This window comes from Numenius arquata, chromosome 11 (assembly GCF_964106895.1).
Source record: "Numenius arquata chromosome 11, bNumArq3.hap1.1, whole genome shotgun sequence".
NCBI lineage: Eukaryota > Metazoa > Chordata > Aves > Charadriiformes > Scolopacidae > Numenius > Numenius arquata.
The window spans coordinates 17,398,314-17,425,250 of record NC_133586.1 but is presented as its reverse complement, the minus strand read 5'-3'; the positions used below and the strand labels follow the sequence as shown (position 1 = coordinate 17,425,250).

Sequence of the window (26,937 nt, the reverse complement as noted above, 5' to 3'; positions counted from 1 at the left end):
GGGGGGGTGTGTTTGTTTTTTCCAAGAAAAGCAGGAACACTGTGCTGTAGAAAGATTAATTAAAAAAAAGGATGTGCAAATCATCTTCATTTCTCACTACATTCCATTACGGTGTCTGCTGTTTGGATGGTAAGCAGAACTCATGGTATCAGGAAAACTTACTCAGTATGAGAATGAAGGCTCCAGAGAAAATATGTTTGCTGTGTTAAAATTGAGACAAACCCACAGGATTTTGGTATCTTAAAAGAGACCCCATCCTTTTGGTTCCATTTCAATCGACTGACTTAGTTCTGTATGAGAAAACACATCAATTTATGTGGGGCAAAACTGACTGTAATGAATGACATAATACTGCAAGGGAGTACCGTGATCCTGGCACTGAACGAGACTGAACCAGCAGAAATATTTCCCCTTTATACAGACAATACAGAGTCACAAGAGAAGGAGCTGTTAAATAAATTCTCCTTTCATAGACAGCAGCACATTAAAACACCATTTTAAACAAGTTGTATGCCTTACTGTATGCCATCGTTGCCCAGCTGTATCTTTTTTTTATATTAAAGTGTAAAATTGCAATACATAATACAAAGTGGGGACGGTTAGAGAACCACACTGGTCCTGGCAGTCCTGGAAAGGTGCTAAATTTGCACCTTGCAAGGAACCTCGCACAGCATAATGATCTCGGGCTACACAGACAACATGGAAATGATCAGGACTTGATGCACCACGTTTTTTTATTGTAGAGGATGTTCTCAGCTGGTACCATGTGACTGCAGCTGTTTCTCTTCACTGGGCAGACCCCCTAGATCACCTTTCATCAAATAAGTTACAAATTGTGTATGGGAGAGAAAGGCTTTGTTCTGAACACAACGTGACGTGCAGGACTGACAGTCATACTGAGTCTTCTCACACTATTTTTTAGAATGTTTTGTGCTAAGAATAACTACAGTAATGTGCCAAGGAACCAGAATTTTAGAAGAAACTACTTTTAATAAGCAGCAGCCAGTAGTGTGTGTCATACCAGCTCCTTTAAAAACACCCACATTACCCATGTGATCAGGACTTCTAGTGTCAACTGAGGCGTTGACTCTTGCCTCCAACAGCCTGGACGTGACAAACTTCCACTGCAGCGCCCAGCTTCTTCAGCTCGCTCAGCCAGAGGATCTGCTTGTGGGACAGGCGATCATTGGGACCTTTCACTTCCACCAGCTGCAAAGAAACACGGATGATCAGTGGTGGGCCTGTGGAGGAACTGAAAGATCATTAGCTCCCACAGACTAATACACGTATTCTTTTATGGCTGTTATTAGCAACAAAAATAATACAGATTCAGCACAACGGAAGGCCCAGTGAGTGCTAAATTATTAACCCATGTTCCAAAGTGTAACTGTAAGAAAATGAAATTTTATGCAGGAAATATCCACCAAAACCACAGAGGCACTGGTGAATGAAGCTACCACATACTCAAAAATCGATCAGCTGCAACCTCTCCTGTTCCAGCTCTCACTCAGATGTTCTAGAGAACTAATTTCTGTTATTCAGCTGTGTTTTATAAATGCGTAACAAGTTGCTCCAGCAGCTGAGATGGCCAATGGTGTTCTAGTACCTATTCCAGTATCATGCAAGACACAAACCATGACTGCTTCCTCTGTTTTTGTAGCACAGACAGAGAGAACTGTTGTTGTCTCATCTATTCAAGTTTTGTGTAAGCAGTGATGTTGGCACCCCTTGCTAACAACAGTCAGAATGTGTATGGCTGACTGGTAACACTTGCTTTACAGTAATTTTAACTGAAGACCTATTCCTCAACAATACCTAGCCTTGCTCTTTCTTATTATGCCCATTCAAGCTACAGCAAAATGTGATGAAATAGCAGATAAACCACCACCCGCTAGTTGCTATACTGGCTGGTTAGATGAGCAGCAGGTGAAAGCACCACAACAGGCTGACAACGGGAACGTTTTATACCTAAGAGTAAGATCAGCTGAGCACCGAGTATTTCAGACCTTCCAAAATACCTTAAAGTCGTTAGTGTGAGTACGCCACACAACCAGGTCAGGAAGTCCCCCCCTGCAATGGCGTAGATCTTTGGAAAGTCGCCTAAAAACACCGCTCAGAAACATTCCTCCAAGGCAAGAGACAAGGCTCTGGAAGAGAAGTTTTGACAGTTGTTTGTTTGTTGGTTTTTTTTTTAATTTCCTGTACAGTCATTTCCCAGCTCCCAGAAGAATATTCTATGGCCCATCTCAGCTTTTTGTTTAGTCACATGTAACAAGAAACTTAAGTAGATGCAACCTACAGCAACTTCTCTGCTGTGTGTTCAACTACTGTTGCAGGAAAAGTGACCACATCAGCAGAGAGTAACAGTACTTGGGATTAGGGAGAATAGTGCTGAAATCCCCACTCGATTCCTGCTTCCCACCACCCATCATCAGTCCTGGCTCAGCGCCTCAGTACAGACTGTGAGCCCCTGACTGCAGTGTGTGATTTAACAGCAAGCCTAATCAAACAGCGTGCCCCTTCTGGACAACAGTTACTTACCTGAACTTGCTGGAGGGAAATAAACCGCCCCCAGGTAACTAGTGCTGCTGCTTTTCCCTCCTGAGCGGTCCAGACGTCAGCAATCAACTTTGCCAGTGTCTCTGAGGAAGCTGTATGAAGCTGCTGGAGTCTGGCCTCAATGACATCCCTCCTGTTCTCATAGAAGCTGTCAGTGTATAAATCCAGGGGGAATGTCTGTATAAAAAGGTAAATACAGCTCTGAGGAGCTGCCAGTAAAGCAGCGATTCCAAGAATGACAATGCCTTTCTTTATATTGTTCTTTTCTCAACTACGAATTCACTCAACTACTCAGCTGATTTAACATGAACATGTCCACCACATAAACCTCTATTAAATGGGAAAAGATTTGCACACATTTTAACACCCAATGCCAGTGCAACAAATGCTGGCCACATCCTAACCTGTGCACTGTTGGTTTTTTACCTACAGACAGAGGTTTCCTTTAACAGACAACAAAGGTCTACCGGCTCTCCTGTTTCCCCGAGCAGTAATATCCTAGTCAGGATCTGGAATGAGAACCGAGACTGCTCAGCTACAGTGAGCTCAGTGAGCAGTGTGAGCTGGGCAGAACAGAGCAGTGACGAAGCTGGGGAGGATCACGCAGGCCACCTGAGAGCAGAGCCTTATGCACAGCTGAACACATCAGTGTATAAAGTCTCTGCAGCAATTACCCCATTTTGAACGCTGATGAAAAAGGCTATCCAGTAGTAGCTGAGTGCCATTTGAGCCTTTCAAAATCAAATGCAGAGCACTTAGAAAATAGCAAATTTCAGCCTTACACCAATTGCTGCCACAGCTAATCCCACAAAAATACAGCCTAGGAATGAGTGAGAGAATCAGGTGTGAGCGTTCAGCTCCTCATTGCTCATGCCCGAGGCTCATGATAGCTTTGATCTGCATTAATAAGTAAAACCTAGCTTTTAAAAAAATAAATTTGCAAATGAGCTGTAAATGCTTGGCTTGTTCTAAACATATAAACCTACAAGGTTTTAAATTTTTTTCAAGTAGGTGTCATCTGCATATAAGATTATATATTTAGAAAGGAAAGATCTACAGTAAATGGCAGTTTGCACTGACAAAGAATACCTGCTTTCAACACATGACATTCATACAAGTAAGGCCTCCTACAAGAATAGCAGATGCTCCACAAGAAGAGTTACTCGTATGACTTCCATCTATCAGTATTTGTACTTTGGAGCTACAGCAGTCCCCTTCCTGTCCTGGCCATGAGCCTGCTAGTGCCTTCATGTCCCACCTCAAAATGCTAAAGCAAGAAGGACAACCACATCTCAGTTCTTCCTGCAAACAGTATTCAACCCTAAATTTACTTGGTCAGATGAATACAAGAATCAAGTAGTAAAAGCCATTTCAAAGAACAGCCATTGCTTTGTAGTGAGCTGCCTCTTTTCATCACTGAGTAGCTCCCCAAGGAGATGACCAAGAACATACTTATACTCAAATGCTTATGGCTTAAGAAATTCTTTCAAGACATGACTGTATACAGTCATATAATCCATGTCAGCATAAAATAATAAGTTAAAATTCAGATTAGTGGGACAGAGAGCAACGCATGTATTCAAAGCTTTGAGTTTAGTCCTATTAGCCTAATAAAATAATTGTACTGTTTGGTTTTCTAGATTTTCACACCCTTCGTAAGGACAGCCTTGAGGGAATGTATCTCTCGCCACCAATTAAAAAGAGCTATTTGTAGTGGTCACTAATTACGGAGACAACCATCTCCAAAACCACCAGGTAGTTTTTGAATCGACCACAAGGATTTCTACTTCATACCGGTGAAGAAAAATAAAGAAAAGGGGGGGCTGATGGCTGGGGGGGGGGGGTGGAAGGGGAGAGAAGAAAACCCTGCATGTTTCACCTCTAAAATAAGAAATTTCTACCTAAGATATCTCATACTGCTATAAACCTATAATTTCTTACAGTACAAATAAATCCAGTTAAGGAAGAGGATGCTACTGGCTGGTTTACCTTTTGGCCAGAGTTCCAACTAGAAGCAATGGGTTAAGGTGAAAGAAATATGACAGTTGTCTGGCCTTATTTAGTTCTACAACATTTGAGATGGCTTTTTAGGGTTTACTTACCAAATGCTGCTAAGTGATGAAGTTTTCTAATTGCAATTATTAAAACTGTTTCTAGCTGTAATTTGCAGAAGTAAAGCACTTAGCTGAAAGCCACAACTTCACCTGGAATCATTCATCTCAGGGTGTGGCAAGGAGTTGTTATTGAGGGGGGTGTAGTTTTTGTTTGTTGCTCTGACAGAAAGGAAGGATGATCCCGAAAGGATAAACATGTCGAGGTGGAGCAGGTGGGGGTGTTAACAAACCTGAGTTTAAAAATATGACTTCCATTTAAAGGTTATTGAAAAGAAACAGACTCTCCTTTTTTTTTTTTTTTTTTAAATGGAATGTATCATCAGCAATGCTCTGGTGTAGCTGCATTCTTCCACTGACTATAAGGGACACTTTGACCAGTGAGCTCGGATCCAGGACACCCTCTGCATTCCGCCAGATGAATCCCACCCTATCTGACAGTCAGGCCAGGCTTACACAGCAATTAGTTACCCAGGAGCCCTTTAGTAACAAGCACAATATAACAAATAATAAAACCAAGCAAACACCGAGATCTGTCTGGAAAGTCCCTCAGAATAAAATGTTAATCTAATCCCAAATAAGTTTACAGTCTACAGCAATGGGTAAAGAAATTAACTAAAGGAAGACTTTCAAATCTACCTGATAGGAATTTCTGAAAACATCGGGTATGTCATCCATGAAAATGATATCCCACATTAGAATACCATACAGCGTCATAAATGTTGAGCCTTCCCCATGAATACCTAAAGGACAAAATTTAATAAAAATGGAAACATTAATTTCTACAGCAATCTCGTACGAAGAAGTACTAAATCACCATGATCCAAACCAGAAACAGGCCATGTTCAGGTTTATACACAGTCCGAATATACTAATAGTACAGCATCAAGTTGTAAATGCAGTTTATTACTGCCACAATTTGCTACTGCTTTCTATTTCCAGGCTAGTGGCCTTCTTTTACAGCGTAGGATTAAATTACTGTGCCCTGTCACAAATAAGGCTTACTGCTCTAACTTTAACAATTTTTAATACACTTTTTTTATTTTTACACTAAAAAAGTAATACATTAATAACAAAATGTTTGTATATGTAAAAAGGTTTTCTATTACACACATATTTACACACACATACTTACATGCATACATGCATGCATGTGTATGTATATGTGTACATATATACATATACATGTATGTATATATACATATATGTGTAATAGAAACTGTTTTTTCTATATATAAAAACTTTTTATTATTAATATATTAAATTTTTAAGTAATACTGGCTGAGCATTCGTCTGCTGGTGGTGAGTGTGCGCTTTTGCATCTTTTTTTTTGTTTTCATCCCTTTCACTTATTAAAATGTGGGTTGGTTTTTTTTTTAATACAGATGTATAATATGTATATGTACACCCCACCATATGCATGTATACTATGTATCTACATATATGCATATACATGTACATACACATATGTATACACATAAATGTACATATGTTTATATACATAAAAATGTATGTAAGTATATGTGCATATATATGTATGCACACACGTACATGCATATTTTTATATATTTAAAAAAAACGTATGGGGGCTTGACCCTGGATGGCAGATAAGCCCATCCACCCAGTCACTTGCTGACCCCTCCCGTCCCAGCGGGCTGGTGGAGACAACTGGAAGGGCAAAACTGAGGAAGAAACAAAACCTCACGGGTTGAGATAAAGCCAATTTAATAAGCGATGGGAGGCAGGGGGAAGAGGGGTGTAGAAAAATAGGAATCACTCAGCCAGCCTCTGAACAGCAGCTACTCTGGAAAAAAATCCCCCCCACCAGTTTTTTTGCTGAGCATGACATCTTATGGTAGGGAAGATGCCTGCCATGGAAATCGGCTGGGTCAGCTGTCCTGGCTGTGCCCGCCCCCAACTTCCTGCCCCCCCCCAGCCTGCTCACTGTGGGGAGGACTGGAGAAAGTCTTGAAGATGTGGAAGTGCTGGTCAGCAATAGCTGAAACATCCCTGGGTACCAGCACTAGTCTGGTCACCAGGCTAAACCGCAGCAGCGTATGGGCCACCGTGATGAAAATTAACTATCCAGTCATATGTATGCTATACATACTATATATACGTATTAAAATACATTTATCGTATATCACCTATTATATAGTAATAAGAATAGGCAGTATGTTATACATAATATAGCATACCACAGTAATATAACTATGTAAATATTGCATATGTAATTATAAATATACAATTGTATATATTTATAGTGTATAAGTATGATACCATGTATATATTTACATATGTTCTATATTGTTATTCCATTATAATATATAATATGCGCTACATATACATATATAAATTAGTTAATACACAATATATCTCACATATAATGTATTATGTATTACATTATATATGTTCTATATTACTATATTAGTATAATATTGGTGATAATATATAATATAGTAAAAACCTAATATATATTAGATCTTGCATATTGTTATATTGCATATAATATTATATATAATTGCATTATATTTCTTGCATGTATTAAATGTATAAATATTAAACTGGAACATTTATAATATATAATATTATCTAAATCATATTTAACATATGTATGGACATATGTAGATATTGTATGTATTATGTCTTACATATGCATATGTATATATGTGAACATATGTTGATATGGTCACACACATATATACATATATATATATATATGTACATACACTCCACAACCTCTCTGGGCAATCTGCACCAGTGCTTTAATACACTCACAGTGAAAAAGTGTTTCCTTATGTTCATATATCCATATGTATGTTCATAGACATATGTGTCTATGTTCACATGTATATGTTTATACAAGTGCATGAATATATATACATTATTTTATTATATATAACATAGAGTGTAGTGTATGTGCATTATACATGTATGATACATCATACGTATTCCAGAGAGGGCAAGAGTGTGCGTGTGTCAGTGTGTGTGCATAGTGCTGGCCTGGGCATTCTGTTCCCTTGGGCCAACCACAAAATCACACATGGCCATTGTGTGCTCAGAATCTGCTGAGCCACGGAGACAAGACAACTGATGGTGAGTGGGTGGGAGTGAGGAATCAAGCAGGCACTTCAGAATTCTCCCAAATTCTAAATGTTGCACCCATCCTATTTACCCTTTTCTGATATGGCCACTTTTCCTGCAACAGTATTTGGCAACATATAAATAATATGAAATTATATTAAAATATATACTTTATATAAAAATACAAATTTTATCTTAAAAAACAACCTGCCTACCTTTTGATATTTTGCTTTTTTTTCCTGTAAAACAGACCTATATATTTTTATTTGTCCATGGATTTTCACAGTTCTTAAGTTGTAAAAAAAAATGAACAACTACTAATAGAGCTGAAAATCAAGCCTTTTCAAAAGAAGCTGCTAAGTGTCTTGCTGCGATGTAGACTGTTTTCGTGTTCATCTAGTACCAAAAGTCAGTGGAATTTATATTTCCTTAATGACACCCCCTTAAATGCCGCTAGCATTTTACCCTAGCTGTTCACTGATAAGAAAGGCAAAGTAAGTGATTGTCTACGGAGATAAAGAAGAAACAGTGGGTTTTTTCCTAACACATGTCAAAACCACCTCAGGTATATGAAGACAGGAAATAAAGGCCAGGAAGCAGGTCAGGTGGAAAATATTAGAGTATTAGAGCGTTTTGGGAAGGAAACAGAACCACACTAAAAACTGGTCTAGTGAAATCGGCTAAAACTGGTCTATTAAGTGAACTGCTTAGTAAATTGGTTCTTTAGTCCCACAGTTATTTTATGGTACAAAATAAAAAAGTTAGTTACCCTGATCAAAACCATTCTGCCTGTAATGAGTTAATGCCAGCTCCTCAACTGAGCACATGACTGTGGATACACTGAAGTCTTCACCTCCTTCTTCATCACCAATATCCTCCATTAGAAATACAGATTTTCCCATTCCCATCTGAGGACACATCTTTCCTTTGATTGTAACCTGAACATATTAAAAGAACTAGTTATTTTCCAGCATCACATTTAACAAGCTTTAGCTTAGGCATTTGAATCTCTCCTAAAACACACATACTTTTCAGTTTTCTTAAAATCAGAACTAGACTTGTTTCCAAAATTCAACTGAATAAAATTTAACCTGCCATTCCCTTGAAATCATTCTGTTTAGCTTTTATAAACTGGCAAATTTTTCAGGAAAAAAAAAAAGTCTATCAAAAATGTGGTCTTCTATACACATATAGGAATGTGGTCTTCTATACGCAGGACCAGGAATAAAGAACACAGATAACTGAGGAGACTGATTCTGGGCGGAGAAAAAGCAGGGCTGTGGGGAGATAGGCGGTGATGAGGCCGAGAGAGAAAGCGAAGCTCTGCTCTGACTTTGCCCAGATACAATTTTCTTTGCAACAGTAGGGAAAAGAATGAGTTAAAAAAAATCCATTCCAGTATGATGCAGGTGCATCATACTGCATATTTCCATAGCACATATTTAGAGTGCAGAACTCTAAAAAACTAAAAAAACCTTGTATTTCTTGAGTCATTAATCTAATGCTGAAACATGCTGAGGTTACTATTACTTCTTCTTACACACAGAATGCTTGGCCTGAAGACACCAGAAACAATGCACTGATTTGATCTGACTCTTCAGACAGAAAGATTCTGAGAATAATGCTGGTAAATTAGTGGAATTTATAGCTGGTCAGATTTGTAACACATATTCAGTAAAACAATGCAAATTAAATCACTGTACAGCTGACTAACTTCAGCTAAGAAGCTGATCATTTATTAAGTAGAAGTATTTGTTTACAAGAGGCTTTTGTTTTAGAAACACGTTTGTGTTCTTTTTCCTGCAGCACAAATAAGTCAGAGGCTGGTGCACAGCACACAGCAGTCTCCCAGATCATTTTTTCTTGTCAGAAGAAAAAAGACCTGATGAGTTGTTACTCCTCATAAACCACCAGCAACTTTACTTACGTGTGTCACATCCTCCACAGTTATGACTGGCAGATCATGAAACAGGCACCGGAACTGCTTGCAGCTTGGCGAGTCTCTGATGCGCAGGGCCCGCTGGTAGAGAGAGAGCCGATGCCCAGTACGTACAAAGGGGTCTGCTAGCCCCTTCCTGATGCAGTCAATGGCCTAGGAATGAGCAAGGGAACAAGCAATAATTTACAAAGAACTATGCATATCTGTCTGTTCTCACTAAGCCCAAAAGATCACTTCATTTAAGGAGCACAAAAATGTGAATGTGAAAAACAGCACATAAGACAGGGCCACCTTTCTTACGTATGTACTGAAGTTCAACTAGCAAGGAATATTTTGCACTAGTAGGCTTTTGGATTCACATTTCCATTAGTACAGTAAAAAGGAATTATTCTCCATTTGTACTGATCAATATAAGATTAAGAAAGCATAAATTCTACATAAGTGACCAGAAAAAAGAGTTGGTTCTAAGGTAAATCAGTTTAATATTTTTAAGCTAGCTGCTTAACAGCGTGTAATACAGAAACAGAAGGACCAGATGTGTGGTGCAAGAATGTAGTGCACTAATGCACTACTGCATTGAAGATCGTCCAGAGTAAAATATGGACTCCAAAAATTAATTCAAATCATGGTTCTGACATATCTCTTTCTGCGACGTGAGGAAGGCACTTTGTCCTAATTTGTAAATAAGGAACTGAGACTAACTCTTCCTTTGTACAACTTCTAATTCCAAATCCAGAAAAAAATTGATACGGGGGTATAAGATGCAGAAGAGACAACTGCAGATGCTTGACAGCCTATGATATTATTTCCTTATAACAGACTTAATTAAAGAATTAAAATGCAACACAAAATAAGAGGATTTTAATCCCAGTTCTCAATAGCCTTAGTGAGGCAATGAAGCAACATCAAGGGAAAAAAAAAAAAGTCATTCTCTGCTTATTTTATTTTAACTCTACAACTGCTACTGTTCCTGGACTTTTTTTTACCTCTATTTTTCATTGCCGAATTAGTCAGGTACCTTAGGTGTGTTTAATTAGACTGGTCTTCTTTGTCTTTCAGTTAAAAGTTGATTTTAGGTCTGCCCATACTTCACTGTGACCTGAACAGTCCTACAGTTTTATTTTCAGTCATTGAAAACATTTCTCCCTTGTATGTAACAGAGAGGAAAAATTGACATAATCTCCTGTATTTATAACTCCTCAGACCTGATACAACTACAGCCTGCTGTTTCTTGCACAGAAAATTCCTGGAACTGCAACTGAGCCCTAAAATGAGTGACAGTGGCTTCTACGCCTTGTGGCTCTTGAAAAGAAAGTCTGTGAAAGGCTGGTGCTGGCTCACAAGGAATTCAAAGACACAACCTGTACTGCAGCTTGCAGTTTTCTCTGGTTCCTTTATATTTCACTGAATTTCACTGAATTTTTTTTAGAGTTGGAAGGGACCATATAGATCATCTAGTCCAACTCCCCTGCTGAAGCAGGATTGCTTAGAGAATGCTACTCAGGACTGCATCCAGGCGGGTCTTGAAAATCTCCAAAGAAGGGGACTCCACAACCTCCCTGGGCAGCCTGTTCCAGGGCTCTGTCACCCTCACCGTGAAGAAATTCTTCCTCATATTCGAGTGGAACCTCCTATGTTCCAACTTGTGCCCATTGCCCCTCGTCCTGTCACTGGGAACACTGAAAAGAGTCTGGCTCCCTCCTCCTTCAACCCACCCTTGAGATACTTATAGGCGTTAATAAGGTCTCCCCTCAGCCTTCTCTTCTCCAGACTAAAGAGTCCCAGCTCTCTTAGCCTTTTCTCATAAGGGAGGTGCTCCAATCCCTTAATCATCTTTGTTGCCCTTGGCTGGACTCTTTCCAGTAGTTCCCTATCCCTCTTGAATTGGGGAGCCCAGAACTGGATGCAATACTCCAGTTGTGGCCTCACCAGTGCAGAGTAGAGGGGGAGAATGACTTCCCTCGACCTACTAGCCACACTCTTCCCTATGCAGCCCAGGATTCCGTTGGCCTTCCTGGCCACAAGAGCACATTGCTTGCTCATTGTCATTTTGCTGTCTACCAGGACTCCCAGATCTTTCTCTTCGGAGCTTGGCTCCAGCAGGTCCACACCTAACCTGTATTGGTGCCTGACATTCTTCTTGCCCAGGTGTAGCACCTTACACTTATCCTTGTTGAACCTCATGAGGTTCTTCCTTGCCCAGCTCTCCAGCCTGTCCAGATCTCTCTGGATGGCAGCACGGCCCTCCAGGGTGTCAGCCACCCCACCCAACTTGGTATCATCAGCAAACTTGCTGAGGATACACTCTGTCCCCTCGTCCAGGTCACTGATGAATATGTTGAACAGGACTGGACCAAGTATTGACCCCTGGGGGACACCACTGGTTACAGGCCTCCAGCTTGAGCCTGTTCCATTAACCATTACCCTTTGGGTCCTGTCACACAGCCAGTTCTCAATCCACCTCACTGTCCCCTCATCCAGCCCACACTTCCTTAGTTTTCCAATGAGGATGTTATGGGAGACAGTGTCAAAAGCCTTGCTGAAGTCAAGGTAGATGATATCTGCTGCCCTCCCCTCATCCAGCCAACCAGTTATGGCATCATAGAAAGCTATCAGATTGGTCAAGCATGATTTACCCTTGGTAAACCCATGTTGCCCACTTCCAATAACCCCCTGCTCTTCAACTTGTCTGGAGATGACATCTAGAATGAGTCTCTCCATTACCTTCCCAGGGACGGAGGTGAGACTAACTGGTCTGTAGTTCCCAGGGTCCTCCTTCTTGCCCTTTTTGAAGACTGGTGTGATGTTGGCCTTCCTCCAGTCTTCTGGCACCTCTCCTGTTCTCCATGACTTTTCAAATATGATAGAGAGTGGCCCAGTGATAACTTCTGCCAGCTCTCTCAGCACTCGTGGGTGCATCCCATCTGGGCCCATGGACTTATGAATGTCCAGTTTGGCCAAGTGGTCCCGAACCTGCTGCAGAAATCTGTCCAGAGGTGCCAGAAAGTTCTACAGAGATTTACAATAATCCTTACACACAATCCTTGCCATTCCCATATGGTTATTTTTCCCTCATTTGGCTACATGCCAGCTAATCACTTAGGAAACTCAAAGACCGCTCAGCATGTACACAGTGTTTCTAAAAGCCTGAACTGCATCATTCAGACTCAAGACTGGCAAGTTTATCCACTGCACAAATAATGTGTTTTGCTTGTACAAACACCCTACTGGTTTGTGTGTCCTACTGGAAGGGAAGAGAGCAAGGTTTCAGCAAAAGCTAAGATTACCTCAAAACCTCTGCTCCCCTCCTCTGCCTTCCTAAGAGGATTCAACAGACCAAGAGGAACATAGCCTGTAATAGGTGGTATCTAAAACCATTAATGTTATTCTTCACCAGTCTAAGGGTGGTCAGTTACAGTTTCTCTTGTAGGACCACTGGAATAGTTTAAATTCGCTGTTAAAGACTGATAACCCTGCTAGAGTACAAGTAACAGATTAGAAATGGGGTTGAATACCGCTTGATCCCTTACAGCAGAATGCCCACACCAAAACCGGTCCAAGACAACCTTCCCCCCACTGGTAACAGTTAGCCAAAGACTTAATTCCCTTAATTTTTTGTTTGAAAACATTAAAAAACTCCTTCTGATCAGGTTTGATTTTTTCATTCCAGATATGGCCTCATAGTGACTCATGTTCAGAAGCAGAAGTGTTTACTGCAAGAAATTTCTCTGCTTTTCACACATTAGGCAAATTTATAAGGCAGAACAGCAAGGAAGCTGCTGCCTGGTAACTCCATACCATCCTCCATGGCAAACAGTGCTCTTCTATGCAACAGAAAAAAACAGGTCAACCAAGGATGAGGGTACACTCGATATCCTGTTTTTTAGGAGAAACTAGTTGCCTGACCTTGGGATTTCTACCAACATCTGCATTTTTAGGAGAGCCTAACCCACTGTTCTTCTCGTATGAAATATTTTTTTAAACGTTTTCAGACAATGATTGCAGTGTTTCCAGCTTTACAGCATGCAGTTGTGAAGATACCTTCCTAGTGTTTTTCAAGTGCTGATGTAAATTCAGAGCCAGTCGATCCCACCATCGCCCTCTGCTGTCAGTACAATACACATCCTGAGACAGAAGAGTCTGCAGCTCCTGCACTGCTTCCTGTAGCAACAGGATTGTATCTTTATTAGCTGAGTTAGAAAACCAAGTTGAAGTTTCATTCTATAATTAGCTTGTCACTTTACCTTATAACTACTGGGTACTATACAACTACACAATTCAAACCCCATTTTCACTCCAGCACCCAACGTATTCAGGCGCATGGTATACCTTAAAATCTCTAGAATAGAGATATTTTTATGTAAACCTAAAGATTAGCTGCCAAAAATACAATATTTTTGTCCTTTATGTATTCCGTACTGTATATGAAAAAGTCATGAATATTACTTGTTGCCTTTTTGCAGGGGCAAAGTCTTTTTGAGAATAATCTGGTTTGCTTTGACATGTAAATCAGAGGCGTTTGGAGATGTTAGCTCCTAAGGTGAAGAGGCAGGGATTTCATAGAATACTTTTCTTTCAAGATGTTCGTATTTAAAAGCAATAACCAAAGCTACTGAAACATAGATATCTTTAAGTAACAAAACAACGTCTCAATGTCTCAGCAACAGTCTTATGGTATATTACATACAGTAAATCTCCAAAGCATAAGCAGAAATCAAAACAATCTAAACCTTTCTAAAGCAGCGAGAAAAGGCTCTTTCTCCTTAGAAGTAACACGTTAAGAAAACATAGCAAGTCCTAGCAAACATTATCACCATTTTCCAGCCATATCAGAAATGTAAATTGATGTACAATGCTACATTAAACACATACTCCTATTCATCACTTTACCTCATACAAGTGAAGCCTCTGCAAAATTTCAACACCTTGAGAAAGGATTCTTGTATACACCCAGCCAACTGTGAAATGTCGCAGATACTCAGGTAAAGCTCGGTGATAGCTGAAAGATAAGAGCAGCTCAGATCAATTTAGTGATGGCAATTTAAATTCTAAAAAATTCTCTCACTAAGAATACTTATACCTATAGCATTTAGAAAGATTAAGTGCCTTAGGCATCAAAACTGAACTGAGTATTTCAGTCAAGAACACAAAGGTAAGAGAAGAGTTTATCTGAGGCAGCAGGTGCAAGCTGCACTTGCAAAGCATATTTTGGTTTCAACACTAGTGGAATTATTGGTTAATAAGTTTTACATCAGATGCAAACCAGTAATTTATTACAACATGTTTTGTTACTGGCAACTTGTTCTTGTAAGTCAGAAGGTTAACTTTAGAAACGCAGCTGAACAAAAGAAAAAGGCTAGAACAGGCATTTCCTGCCATAGAAGAAGACTAAAATCTTTTGGGTAGCCACCTCTATGTTTCAAGACAAAGTCTTTTGAATGTCTTATTGCAATCAAAATAGGTTTTGCCACTATCTTCAGTTTGTTAAATGGAATAGACCTCCAAATGACCCTCTATGAATATTATTTTAAATCAGTTGCCATGAAAATGAGTATAATGCCAAACATAAGGTTTTAATTTCCAGTGTATCATTAAGCCAGAAAACAAAATAATTGAAAGAAAAACTGATGAAGGGAGCTTCAAAACAATACATGCTATTTCAGTTCTTGTATCTTTAGTGACGTTTCCTGAATGACACCCACTTGCAAGTTTGAAGAGATGAATAACCCAGTATGTTTTCCCATAACATCAGCAACATTCTTTTGTTCACAGTGAATTTTAAATTCTGCTTATTGCTATTTGTCTAAAAGTCATAAAAACAAACTACGGCAAGAGAAAAATAAGGCTCTTGTTCTCCTGCATTGACACATAGAACAGAAATATTTTACTGCTTTATCCACGCCTACCAATTAATTCCCAGGCCTTATAAAAAAGGCCTTTTCATATAATCACTTAAAAGCTAAACAACCAACCAGGAAGTTCAAAGGCTTCAGGAATATTAAAACTTCTAAATTTATCAGGCTTATAAGCCTCTCTCAAAAGGAAAAGTACCAAAAGTAAGATAATACAATTAATAGTTTCATATGAACACTAGGCTAGTCTCCAGTTTACTACCTCAAAGAGGCGTGATTTTTCAGTTCATTCCAGGTTTCTTTAGCACACATATATAGCTGATTAGCTTCTTCCCAGTTCCCATTTACCATTGCAGTGCCTATATCATTTGACAGATGAGCAGCAGTTGCATACCTATGGGAAAAAACCCAACATAACTGTATTAGGCTCAAAAAGAATTTATAGCTAAAAGAAACCAATTCCTCCATACATTTTATAAACTCCCTTGCAGTCTCCAAAGACATTGAACCATGCAGCCAACTTTATTCTCATCTTGTAGGATTACACTACCAGTTTACACTAGCGGGGTACATTATGTTTAAAATTACTTAACAACTAGAGAACATGTTTTTTTGTTTTGTTCAGAACCCATTCTAATAATCATCACAGCAAATGAAGAAACAACTTTCATCACCAGACGATCATGAAGCAAAAATTTATGCTATTTTGGTTCAAAATGCAAGCCACTGTAAATTACAAGTCCTACCTGGATACAAAAATGCATTTAAAACCATTGCAAAAGTGCACTTCTACCTATTTCACCTGGAGTTCTACATGATAAATTCTTATTTGCCTACATAAGTACTACAGCAAAGCTTTTCCGCAAATAAACAGGTTTCCAAACTGCCAAAGCTGCCCCTACCTGATCAGATCTTCTCTGTCCTGGAAGACCTGTGTTTTCCTATTCACAGTGTAACTGGGGAATACCATACGTCCCATGTTTACCATCAGGACTGTGGAGAGCTGGCCTTGACCAGCACTGCCAGCTTCTTCATCCTCCATTGACTCAGACAGTGAAAATAGCAGCAGAATTCGAGAAAAGACAGCCCGAGGGCCTTTAAGGACTCTGACAGATTTTCCAGCCAGGTCCTTCACCCTGGAAGGACAAATAATATAATTATAACAAATGGGGGTTTTGCCATCACTTATAAAAATTCAAATATACTGAATGAAGTATGAGAACAATTTTGTTTTCAAGCCAATTAACATGTAAACTTGATCTTCCTTGAAAGAAGCAGCCTGAGAAATTATATAGTGCACGTAATCTCTAGTGAAAAGCCAAAGAAATGCATTAACTAATAAAAAGTTTAAGGGCCAAACTTCAAGCAGAATAGAATTGGAACTAACTGCGCTCTGGGTGCAGCCACTCCTATTGCTATGCCAGGCAGTACCAACAAGCAATAAGATGTGGTTTGCTGTTAGGGCAATGTTTACAGACCGTAATTTGAGATCTCTTGGTTTAGGGTATCTCCATTATCACATCTTCATCCAGCCTTTTCATACAAGACAAGACTTCTGTTACTGGTCCACAGGACAGCACAGATTTAGAACAGGATTTTCTCTGTTCTCATGGGGTAACTAGCATTGCAGCTGGGGGGGGAATATATGTCCAATAAACATAGCTATGTAAAACTTGGCAAAGCTTGGTATGTCTCTCATTTGAAAAAAAATACCACAGGAAAGACAAATTGTGTTACTGAAGCAAATGCAGTACATACGGGTATCTGTCAGCTTTCTACCCAACCTTCATTTTGTACAGAAAGGATTTCACAATTACGGAGTTCAGACCCTAGTTCTCCAGCTTATGAGACAAGCCAACTGCTAGACAAGGAACCTTTGTTTATATGCATTATTATTCTAACAGTTAAGTTTGGGTATTGGTTACTGAGATGTAACTGTGTAAGAAAGCTTATAAACTCCAGAACTGACTTGTACCCTAGCACCAGTACCCTGGCTATTACTGTAGTTCATATTCCTAGACTTTTTGTGGATGTTCTAGCTACAGATCCAGCCCTAAACACCAAGAATGGTAATGCTGTAATCACTCAGAATGACACCCTAAATCTGAATCTGGACCCCAGAAGACCTAGAAGTCAAGGCATCTGATATACGCAGCTGTGATAGCCACAGTGAAAAAATTCACTTTGTCAAGAAAACAACCTTTTCCCCCTAAAAGGAGGCTGTATGTTAAAGTACAGTCAGTCACAAAAAGGAGATTATTGCTCCCCTCTAATTTTACTAAAAGAGCTCACCCCGCAAATGAACACCAGATAGTTTCTTTAATAGGCAATGACTTTCCCTATGTCTTCCTAGATCTTTTTCTGCACTGATTCTGCTTTAAATTCAGAAATGTGTCTCTATATAACTGAGTATCTTTGGAGATAGATTACCATGCCCAGATCTGAAAAGCATAACAGTTCAAAAAAAAGTCTAGTATTTACCCATGTTTGATGCACTGTGAATCAAAATTTAATGCTGCCCTTTTTATGCATATTATAAATTTATGCATATTATAAATTTACTTAAATGCATTCCTCTCTTCAAAAAGCATCTAGATGGAGTCCTTTGAAGTGTAACTTACATTCACCTGCAAAATTTAACTATATACAGAATTACCTTTTCAAAATCACTGTCCCAATACCAGCCTGACTCTTGCTGAAGACTGAACGTTGTTTTGCCAACCTCAGAAAATCATCCACAAGTTGCTGTTTCTGACCGTTTGGGTTTGGTAAGTGGAAGATCTTTGCCAATGTTTTTAGCTCAGGGGCTGAAAGCAAATCCAACCCTTCACACAGATCTTCCAGTTCAGATTCTAAAAGTAAAACGATCCATATATATTCATTATGTGCTATACATAAACACTCAAGTAACAGCTCAAAGTATAGTACATTCATATAACCTAGTACTAATCTAATGATTTAGATTCTTCAAACATGTATTATTGATGCAACTTTTGCAACTTCAAAACAAAAGCAAATATAAAGAAATTCTGCTGAGTTATAAAAAAAAAAATGCTGTTCAGAAAAACTTGTCTTCCTGATGGATAAAACTTTGCCCAATGCAAGTAAAAAAGTGCTGCCAGTGACCAGCAAGAGCAGAGCTGCTTTGACAAGGGGAAACAAGCCAGGAGTCAAGAGTGACCCCAGCACTGGCAGTGTCCTCCCCAAACCTGGTGCTGTCCCACCGTAAATGAACAGAATGGGCAGAGCTGAAGTCCCGGTACCAGATTCCACTGGCAGCCCCAGGAAAGGTGTGATGATGGATCAGGTTCAGGGTCAATCTGGAGACGAGACAGACGTAAGACTAGAGACAAGACTACAATTTACGTCTGAGATCCACCCACAGTACATGGCCACAGACCAGACTGGAAACAAAGACCTGCAGCACTGGTTGGAGGTCCAGCCAGCCAAGGATGGACCAGGCCAGGGAGAAGGTGCCTGCAAGACAGCTCAGGGCAGCACCGAAAGACATTAAGAAGAGCTCCCAGACCAACGCGCAGAGGCTGCAACGGTCAGGGTCTGAGATGAGGCAAATGAGGTCTGGTAAGGCCTATTGTGACACCTATAGCCCTGACATTTATTTAGCAATCCCTATTACCTAAATTGCACTAACTGCTTTTATTAACATAACACAACACAACTCATCTACCTGAAACCTTTACTCTGCTCCTCTAATTCTCTTCTCAAGGCACAGACAACCATGTAGTGCATTAAAGTCAAACATGACAGAACTGCAGATTTTACTTGTAATATTTTAAACATTTATTAATGCTGATCATACCTGTTTGCAGAAATCTGGCTTCAGCCAGCTCTTCAATTATTGGTGACAAATCCATACTTATCTCTCCATACTCTATTTTGTTCACCTTTAACCAGTTCAGCTTGCGTTGAAAAAGTCTCACATATAGCTTCTGCCCACCAACTGCAAATTTTATTTAAAGCAGGGAAGGATAAAAAGAAAATTAAATTCTAAAACATAGTACAATGCATAATCACTACCTTACCTAGGAAAATTACTTTGATACAGATATCCTCTAAAACACATTTTAAATCTGCCCACGTTCTATGCACAGACTTCGTAAAATATCAGAACTTACCTTTCGAGCTCATTAGAATCTTCAAGTTTTGTAGGTAAAAGATTATTACAATGTATTTTGTAGGTAATGAACATCACTAGAATGCATTTTGGACATTCTTACCCTTTAAGAATTAATTTGTTTTCTAGGAAAAGACAACTTCATTTTTCAAACTCTGTCTATTATGATGTTAAATAGGTCTTTTTGCTTTCTTTAACACTTTCAGTAACCAACTCTTTGATGTTGGGGAACAAAAGAAGCTGTAGTCTGACACAATGATTTCATAATCACAGAACACCTCTGGGTAGTAGTCTTCAGATTATTATTTTTCCAAAGATAAGCTTAATTTTACTAATATATCTCTGAAAACAAGAGAAAAAAAAAACTCCTATCAATTTGATTTTTATCTGGGAAGTGCTCTCCTAAAGTACCTTTTAAAAATACTTTTAAAAAACTAACAATGCTGAAATTCAACAAAATAGCTTATTAAATCTTAGCTGAAAATAGTCTAGCTATTGTTACAACATTTAACATCCTTTTGAATACTTAATTCATACCTCATTAACTTCTATTTTTTTTAAACCTGTCTGCTGCTTAACTGAAACTCATCATTAATAAAAACAGACACTGAAACACTACCAGATCTAGATATGTTTAAGAAATAGCAGTTAACTTTCACATGCTTATTTAACTCTTCTGTCCTTAAAAAGACTTTTTCAGCCTTTTTTTTGGATAGAATGTTTCCAGGATCAATTCACTGAGAGAACTACATTCAGATGCATAACCTTTTCATTTTCTCTGTGGGGTTTTAACTTCATTGAAGTCTGTCTCCAGTTTTTACAACTCTGGAAAAAGAAAAAGGTTGAGTAATGCAGGAACATCCTTTCTGCAGACCATGGAAACTGACCAAACCAGGGCTGCAATCCAGTAAAGGCACATGAGGACTGCTTTCTCTCTAAAGGATCTGAATGACAAACAGAAGAATAAAATGGTGTTGCAGAAGTAATTTATTGCTTCTTAAGCATCCTGTTCTACAGTACATTACCTTTGAAGGTTTGAAAGATTTTTTTCACTTGTAGCTCTTAAGAAATTTTCAGGTGTATCACAATTAAAAAAATTTGCTCTAAGTTTAAATATCAGCAAAAAGGTGCAGAAGATCTTAGAAAAGTCCACCCTCTATGATTCATTAAAATGAACAGAAAAAAATACATTATTTTTTCTTGTTCAGTTTCTGTACCTCAGTTCCACTATTGACTATAAATCAATGTTCCTCAGATAAGATTTTTCTGTTGTATAAAAAGGAAGAAGGATTTCACGTGTATTTCAAGTGTATTAAGCAGTGTCACTAGAACTATGTGCTTGCATTTAAATTTTTCTAACTGCTACATGCAGTGAAATTAAACATGGAGACTACAAAAAATATTTTTTTAATATTACACCAAAGTTCAGACTTATCATCTTGAGCACAAAGCCTGACATTGCACTGCAGATTACTTGTTATGGATACATCTCTGCTTTTCCCCACTTTTATTTACTGTTTCCAGTACTTAAAAAATTGGCAGTGCTCTACATCCAACACAAAGACCATCCACTTTTGAGAAAACCGGGCAAAAAGGAAACATTGCTTCATATTTAATCCTTTTAAAAATATCATTCCTTTCAAAACAAGCACTGGAGATAACTCACATTTTATAAATTTTAACAGAAAATAATGAAATACTGGAGAATACTTATGTTCAAGCAACTTTGTAGTATTAAGCTGGGGGGAGGGGTGGGGGTTATGATAACTGAAATACAACACTTGCTTGGGTAGAAACTTCCTAAGTGGAACAGATAACCCATCTACCTGAACTTTTAAAGTATTCTGTCTAAGATTTCTTGAAGGAAATGACATCCATCTGTCATTTGTCCAGAATTCATTATCTATTGACTTAATGCTATCCAGTCACCTCTCATAGCTGAATCATTGCGTTTTTCCTACCCTGTAAAGAGAGATTGTTTTATTTGTGACTCTAGCAGCCAGTGCTGACACGGATTTATCAGCACGCCCTTGCAATAATTCTTTCTGTATCCTGAACTCCTGTGAGAGGGGAATACTGAAATCACACTACTGAAAGAGAAACAAGCACTTCCTTTATTTAACAGAACAAGTCACTATTACTGATCTGTGTTGTTTTCATCCAAAGAAGGGAGTGTGAAAATAAGGAAGCTGTATCTTGAATGTCTCTTTTAGTATTTGTCAAAGTAGCCAAATCCTGCATCCACTAACGCTCTAAGTTTATTATCTTTGGATGTAAATCATACCCATCTACCTCTTGCCTCAAAGAATCAATAGCAAAGAGTTCTGTTGCTTATGTATTGCATTCTTTCTTTATATCCCTGTTTTAATGATCACAACATACACAAGGCATTATCAAGCTCCAAGATGTTACTGTATATGTATTTAGGTGGAGAAAGTTAACTACTGTAATATTCTTATGCCCTGAGTGCCCCAATAGCCTCTACAACCGTATCCCAGCACCCACAGGTTTGGCTACTTGTGTTCAAGGTCAGCTCTGATATGGTGCAGCTGTGTAAACGGGGCTCAGGCTGCTGGGGAGAGCTGTGTGAGGCTCCCCCCATTCGGTTGGGAGCTGTACTTAAGCTCAGGCTGGTGGCCTACACTCTTGATTGAACTTCACTGCCATGTGCCAGTGCCCAGCCAGGCACCTTGCTGAGCTGGCTTCACCTTGCACCTGCCTCATCGCTACAGACTTGCCTGAAGACCTGCCACTGCTGGAGCATGGCTGACTGTGGTACTGGCACTGGATCCGCTCTGCTCTTCTTTGTGCCCCTTGCAGGTGAGAAGAGGATGTGGCCCCTGCCTGCCCTCATGTCCCCTTTGGCTCCTTGCTCATCTTCCCATGCAGAGTAGTCTGCTCTTGCTGCTCCCTGACAAATAGAGTCCTATGTTATGATCTTACTTTACTTTACAATATTCTCATAATTTATCTTGATATTATTCTTTACTTTTTAAATGTTTAGTTTTACTGCATAATTGTAATTATTATAATATAATCTCTAAGAGCTTAACTGTGACCAGGTAACCACTGCAGAAATACCTGTGTAAGTTTAGAGCCCTACTTCCTCCCCTGGAGATTCTTCACCCTTTTAGCAACCAAATCTTAGGGTGGTTTGTGTCAGCTCAGCTGACTTTTCCACTAGGACAAATGAAGAATGTTCATATGGTCCTTTCCAGCTGCTAAACTTTGGAAGAAGATCTTAAGTCAAAAAAGACATTTCTCCCACACTTTAATTGCTTCCTAGGGAAACAGATAGGCACTGATTAATTTTCCTATGGAACTGAGACTGAACTACTTAGCAGGGCTGTATTTCTTCCTAAAAAGCTCAACCAACACATCTCCATTTTTCTCATTCAATATCCTGTATTAAAAACTTTGTGATGTCATGTACACTAACCTAACCTCATTCTATCATTCTCCACATCTATCCAAGTTATTAGAAAAACACACTGAAAAACCTACTTTTGGCCTTGGAAAAATTTCATGTAATTGCTAATCTCAAGTCATGGCCTTGATATTCTCTTTTACAATGCCCTGTGGTGTCAATCCACAATATCATTTGGAACTTTATAGAAACAAACATTAAAGGATGAAGTGCTCTAAACAGCTAGAAGAGTTTTCTTCCATTTTGTGATGGAGAAACAGTCGGAAGACTGATGTACACTAGTGCAGAAAAAATGAATATAATTTACAGAGGAAACAGACCAAAATACATAACAATTTCACACAGGGAGATCACATTCTTTAATGTGATAAACTTTGCAGCCTGCTAGCTAAGCCAAACTCAGTGAACACGATACATTAATAAATGCAGCCTGCTTTGGATTATTTTTACCAAGAGGTATGTAGGCAACTGTCACTTTCGCATGGTCATCTCAGATGTGTGAACTGAGCTCATATGAGCATGTATCTAAAAATACTTAGTCAGGGAGCTGTATATTATCATAGTAGCTTCAAACAATACAAAAGTTTATGCCTGCAATACTCCGAGATACAAATTTTCTTGTGGAAGTTGTTATAAGCTTATTTCCATTTTCATGCTCCAAGTTTGCTGTTCAAGTGTTGGTAACACTAATCTTGTTTAAAACAAGTTATAAACATACATAAAAATTTGGAGGGTTAGTTTTAATTTATATCACTTCTGCCATGCTTATACTGTAAAACTTATGAGTATAGAATTCAGGCAACATGTCTGCTTTGAATCTTGTCTAAATATGGAGGGCTTAATTCTGGCTCCTACTGAAGTTAATGAGAATTAAAAGTACTAAGCAACCTACAAGAAAATTATTGTTAATTAGTAACTAGCATTCTAAACACTGCATAATAATCATAGCGATAACCATGGATTCACACCAAGAATGAAAGTCATCTGTAAATGTGCCAAATCAAAGCTCATGATCGCCACTTCTGAAGTTTTGGGTTTTTTTTTTTTTTTTCAAGGTCTACATACCCAGCATGGGCCTTTTCAGAACCCCGTTTTGTAAACTTATCACACGTACTAGTCATCTAAAGCTTGGTGTTAACTGATACTCTTTTTCTGTGCTACGAGTTTCCTTCCTGGGAAACATGTTTACATGCAGCAACAACCTGACTTAATATTCTAAAAAATAGTATTAAAACAGTAAAATAAGTATTCAAAAAACCCAGAACTATTCATGATCATTCTCTCCTTATTTCTTACAATTATCCACTATTTATCATTACCTTTCATTAAAGCATCATTAGGAAAGTTTACCTGCAAGAAGCCACTGAGGGATACATCTGAGAAAAAGGAGCTTCTTCCCTTAAGGAATTTATCAAGTTAAAATTGCCCATTAGTATAGTGCCCTTCACATAAAACTATGTAACAGTTCTCTCTACAGGAGGTAATGTGAAAATATGTACGTTAAAAAAAAAAAAAGATACCTGATAATTTGCAGAACTTGGTTATAACATTCATATCTTGCTCATCAAAGAGTCTGACATCATCTTCATTCTCCAAGACTGCTCGCAGCACTGCTAAAAAATTCTGGAGGTAATATGGGTGACCAGGAGAGCCGGGCACAGAGCTAACCTCATTTATCTTGTCTAAAATGTCCCCAATGGAATTTTGAAATTCCACCTTTTCCACAGTTTCTGACAAAGTATGATTAATCTCATCCTCAAAGTCTTTATAAACTTCCATGGGAAGCAGCTGTACGTCAGCTTTGCTAAAGCAATTTTGTGTACCACAGTTCACTTCTGTCTTGGAAGAAGGAATAACCCGAGTGTGAGGCTGAGTCTTGACTTCCAAACTATTGGTCAGCTCTGCTGAAGTACAAATGGCTAGATGTGTTTCAAATTTATCAGGACTAAGTATCACACCCTCACACATACTTTTTGGTTTGGTGCTCCTTGTAGCAATTGGTAACCTTTTGCTATTAATGTTATCTGCTGGTAATGATATCTGAACAATATCCACTAGGTCTTCTCCATTACATATGTTTGTTTCTTCTTGAAATTCAGGTTCCTCCTTTGAAAACTTTTGTTCCTGGTGCTCTCTCAGAGCAAGGTGATTTTCTTTCTGAGAACTATGCCCAGCATAAATATCATCATCATCATCCTGTGCTGCAGCACTTTTGCACACATTATGAACAGCTGGAGGTGAAGAGTCTATCTCCTTATACACAATCTGTTTTCCTCCCTGGCTACGTCTTCTGGACAGTTTGGATGACAAGCTTCCCAAAGAGACTACTTTAACTGTTTGAGTCTGTGGTTCATTGTTAACGCTACAGACCGAACTATTACTGCTAAAATAAGGACTAATCTGTGGTGTTGCATTCTCTTCTGCTTTCAATAAGCTGCTTTTGGAAGGACTTGTTTCTAGATTTAAGAGTTTTTTTGAAAAATATGAGCTGGAATTACTGTTCACATTTGCAGCTGGGGGACTCCCATTCCTTAAAGAGTTGAGTGTTGAATCAATGACGCCAGTCTCACCATGGTTTCTGCAACATGCTTCATCCATGTGCTCATTTATTCCGAATCTTGGCACCATTTGCCCACACATGGGACAGGTAATTTTGGTAGGGGGAACATTGTTAAAAAATGAAACAATAGAGGAAGATGCTGTAGGTATAGATGGTGTTTCTTTACCTTCCACTTTTTTTGTTGATCCTTTTTTTTTCTTATTTCTACTGAGTGACAAACTTACTCTGGATCTTTTAATTTCTGGAGACCTGGCTTCTGCCATTACAAAACTTCAAAGCATTTACATGGCACAGGCAACTTCACTCAGGCCGTTATTTCCTTATTCTGTAATACTTTACTTAAGAAAAAAAAAGAACTTTTCTTGACTTTGCATTTTCCATCTGTAATCCTCTGACATACCTTCAAGGAAAAAAACAAAAGATAGCTATTGAGTGCAAGATATTCTAAGGTACCAAATGCAACCAAGCTGAACAGTGGAGAAGAAAAAATAGAACCCTAAAAGTGGAAAAGTCAAGCAATCCTTAACTGCTACGATGCAAATGTACCTTTACCCTTTCCTGAAGCAGGCAAGCACGCACACCGCGATTGTCACACCGAGCACTGCCTCTGGCTTCACGAGAATGGGTTAAAAAATGGAAATATTACTACCACCTTGACTATTTACATGCTGTGTTCACTTGCTGATGTAAATGAAAACCTGAGACACAATTCAAGGTAAGAATATAGTCAACTCCTCTAACTTTTATGATCATCTTGGTTGCTATTTATAGATATATATACATTTGGTGCCAACTATCCACTTTACAGAGCACATACAGCGTGCAGGTGTGTGCCAAGCACTGCTCCATCGCCGCTGTGGCGCTCTGGAACCCCGAGGCGCGGCGCCGGCCGGGCCGCGCTCTCCCGGGCCTGTCCCGGGCCGCCCGCCCCGCTCCGCAGCCGCAGGAAGATGGCGGCGCCTGCGGCAGCCGAACCCGCCCCTGCCCGGGGGAGCCTCCCGCCCAACCGGCCCCCTCCATCCCGCCGTCCCCACGCACCGCCACCGGCGCCGCTGCCACGCGCCGCTCCCTGAGGGGGCGCGAGGGGCAGCCGGCCCGGGCCCCGCCCCGCCGTCAGGCCACAGCAATACACCGCCGATGGCGGGGCGCAGGCCTGGGGAGCAGAGCGCGGAGCCTAAGATCAACCCACTCCCTGGGACCGCTGTATTTTAAACACTGTCTCTCCGAATTTAAAATTTCCTTTAACAGCAAAGGGCGAAACACAGTTGTG

The 26,937-nt window shown here is 39.3% G+C and overlaps 1 protein-coding gene across 1 annotated transcript; it reads right to left on the bottom strand.

Annotated features, from left to right (window-relative positions):
- Positions 1 to 452: 452 nt before the first annotated feature.
- On the bottom strand, positions 453 to 26,779 carry FAN1 (FANCD2 and FANCI associated nuclease 1). The gene is made up of 14 exons (XM_074155866.1): positions 26,706 to 26,779; positions 24,628 to 26,067; positions 19,366 to 19,506; positions 18,202 to 18,397; positions 16,448 to 16,681; positions 15,808 to 15,939; positions 14,584 to 14,692; positions 13,735 to 13,854; positions 9,682 to 9,846; positions 8,524 to 8,692; positions 5,310 to 5,413; positions 2,542 to 2,736; positions 2,019 to 2,147; positions 453 to 1,209 (listed from the first exon to the last, which is right to left on the bottom strand). Exons 2-14 carry the CDS (start codon positions 25,928 to 25,930, stop codon positions 1,072 to 1,074), a joined length of 3,135 nt encoding a protein of 1,044 aa, XP_074011967.1. The 5' UTR covers positions 25,931 to 26,067; positions 26,706 to 26,779; the 3' UTR covers positions 453 to 1,071.
- Positions 26,780 to 26,937: the final 158 nt, after the last annotated feature.

What these genes read in the sequence shown, in the direction of transcription:
- FAN1 (XM_074155866.1), bottom strand. Translation starts at nt 25,930, where the DNA reads ATGGCAGAAGCCAGGTCTCCAGAAATTAAAAGATCCAGAGTAAGTTTG. An exon ending in GACAGAGAAGATCTGATCAG is followed by an intron (nt 15,940 to 16,447) that starts GTAGGGGCAGCT and finishes TTTTTCCCATAG; the next exon opens with GTATGCAACTGCTGCTCATC. An exon ending in TTTCCCTCCAGCAAGTTCAG is followed by an intron (nt 2,148 to 2,541) that starts GTAAGTAACTGT and finishes CTTCTCTTCCAG; the next exon opens with AGCCTTGTCTCTTGCCTTGG.